We start from the raw sequence: 2,735 nt of genomic DNA on the forward strand, positions 1-2,735 counted from the left end.
AATTGCAATTAACAAACTACGAAACATGTACTAGTATTTTTCTCTCAAATTGTTTCCAAATCTCGATTTGATTTTGTAATTTAAGCTGTGGTAGATCGTTCTTCATTGATTATTCAGAAATTAATCAATTTTTTCATTTTTCTCTGGGTTATTTTAAGGGAAGTAACATGAAAACTAAGTTTAGAAGTGGTTGATTCAGTCAGAAAATAATTAATTTTCGTTATAGGGCCATGGTTGATCAAACTTCAGTCATATTTTTTAGAGCTAGATCAAGCTTTTTTGATTCCTCAAACTGGATTTAAATGGGAAAGTGTAGCTCCAAATTAAAGGAATGAATCAAACTATAACAATTCCATATTCAATCATCGGGGTTCAGATTACTGGAAAAATCCTAGACTGTATAGGAAGAGATAAACAGGGATCATTAAAAGAAAAAAAAATCTTCCACTGAAATACATGAGGCTGAAAATGCTTAAAAAGAACAATAAAGCTGAGATGAAATTTGTTTTTCTCTCACAAGTACCGACTACTGAGTAGTGAATAGTACCGACTGCCAACGTGTAATACAAATTCCTTCCAATCTAGCCACATCTACATGACACATAAGAACGCGTGAAACTAGCGATCAACAGTAGCGTGGTTTCTAGCATTTTCCTTGTGGCTCACTCATAAAAAACTTAGAAATTAGCCCACTACACTCGCTCTAACTCGCAGATCCAGGAAGAGAAGAGAAGAAAAAGAAGAACAATAACAATGTCAAGCTTTCCAGAGGAAATCATAGAGAATATATTCACAAGGTTACCTGTCAAATCAATTTCAAGATTCAGGTGTGTCTCCAAATATGGGTATCATCTATTTCCAAACCCTAATTTTATTAAAAATCATCTCAACCATGCTAATCTCATGAACAAATTCAACATCTTGGTTACCAACGAAGGAAACGTTGAGAATATAGGTACAGAAACTGATCCAACATCTTGGTTACCTAATCTCTATTCTATAGATAACGATGTTCTATCATCACCATCATCACCATTTTTAGGCCATGCTCTTAAGATTGATTATCCATTATGTCCAGAGAACATGTGCCTCAAACTCTAGGTTCGTCTAATGGATTGGTTTGCATTAAACCAGTTGGTGAAGATATTTGCATTTGGAACCCAGCTACCCGAGAATACAAACATATACCAGAACCACCTTCAGCCGATTCAAGTCGTTTTCTTATTGCCAATGGGTTTGGTTTTGATTGCGAGAATGATGATTATAAGGTATTAAGAATTGTGAGTTTAGATTGTAATGATAAATTTGTTGGAGCTAGAGTATACTCATTAGCTTCAAATTCATGGAAGAATCTTGGTTTCATTCCTTATGATTTCTCTTATGGTATAAATAAGGGATTGCTTCTTAATGGTGTTCTTCACTGGATTGCTATTGCTCATCATACCTGACTCAAATATAAGGTTGTTGTTTGTTATGATATTTCTGATGAGACATTCCATGATGTGCCATTACCTAACAGAATTTCAAAGGAGGATGGATATCGTCACATTTCAGATCTGGGCATTTGGGAAGGGAAACTTTGCCTACTTCGTATGAACGATCAGATTGATGTGTGGACAATGATTGATAAAAAGTGGTGTAAACATTTGAAGATTACTGCACATGTGTACTATGGACATCCAATTCAAACTTTACAGAATGGTGAGATCCTATTTGACGGCGGAGGAAATGGTTTGCGGTCATATGACCCTAATCTTGAAAGAGCTAGAGACCTGAAGATACACGACTTCCCGGACGATGCTGTTGTAGAGACTTATATTGAAACCTTAGCGGCACTCAACTCTGGTACTTATGTCGGGCAATAACAGAAAAAGTAACAACAAAGTAAAACAAGAAGAGAAAAAACAGAAAATAATGTCTGATGTGGATTTGGAATTATTAAGCAAGAAAGTAAGGGAGTGGTATGGTAGAAATGGATGGTGTCAATCTTTTTTATGTTTTTGCACTAAGAAAATGGTAGCAGAAATGGTTCACTAAGAGAGATGATTTGTTGCATGTAGCAGTGGATTATCCAAGAACCAAACTGAGTTTAGGTGCATGGTGGTGATACAACGACATGTCGGGTAATTTCTATGCACTTTGCTTTTTTAGTGTTTGGAATTTTCTTATGCGACCAAATGTTGAAACCAAGCCCTGATATATAATTTTCTTTATCAATTTAACTTTGGGTTTGGTTCTTTTTAAGTATCCTGCATTAATTGGAACTTGTATATGCACAAACCAAGTGTCACATAAATTTTTCCTGGATGTGGTTTTGCTATTGCCATTTGAAGGGGGCTAAACCTTATTCATCTCAGTATAGATGAGAGAATTTTAAAACTTAAGCCTGGTATTAACTTAAAAAAGACTGGGATATTCCCTCCATGCTATGCTTGCCTGGGGAGTTGTCGAGGTGCCTCAGTGTAGCACTTTTTTGCCTGGGAATCTAGAAAAATGGCGCCTCTTTGATTCATTTTGGTATTTGTTTGTTGGTACTAGCTTACTTGTTTATTTTATAAACATTTGTTACCATGAATTACTGTTTCTCACACTACTGCAGTAAATTTTACTGAACTGCGTAGTAAAAATATGTTTTTGCTTGTTTTTGCCTTTTGCCCTGCACCCTTACAACCTTGTAGTCTCATGTAGTTATGGTTATTTGGTTCATATGGAAGTATAGGCAAAGTGTTATCTTT

General features: G+C 35.5%; 1 protein-coding gene across 1 annotated transcript; it reads left to right on the forward strand.

Annotated features, from left to right (window-relative positions):
• The first annotated feature begins 715 nt into the window (after positions 1-715).
• On the forward strand, positions 716-2,369 carry LOC113286492. Its single transcript, XM_026535099.1, has 2 exons — positions 716-827; positions 1,520-2,369. The coding sequence occupies exons 1-2, from the start codon at positions 754-756 to the stop codon at positions 1,863-1,865; spliced, it is 420 nt and encodes a 139-aa protein (XP_026390884.1). The 5' UTR covers positions 716-753; the 3' UTR covers positions 1,866-2,369.
• Positions 2,370-2,735: the final 366 nt, after the last annotated feature.

The sequence above is a fragment of the Papaver somniferum genome, chromosome 6 (assembly GCF_003573695.1).
Source record: "Papaver somniferum cultivar HN1 chromosome 6, ASM357369v1, whole genome shotgun sequence".
NCBI lineage: Eukaryota > Viridiplantae > Streptophyta > Magnoliopsida > Ranunculales > Papaveraceae > Papaver > Papaver somniferum.

Coding starts and splice junctions, on each gene's coding strand:
- LOC113286492 (XM_026535099.1), top strand. CDS start 754: ATGTCAAGCTTTCCAGAGGAAATCATAGAGAATATATTCACAAGGTTA. Junction 828..1,519: donor AAATCAATTTCAAGATTCAG/GTGTGTCTCCAA, acceptor ATTACCTAACAG/AATTTCAAAGGAGGATGGAT.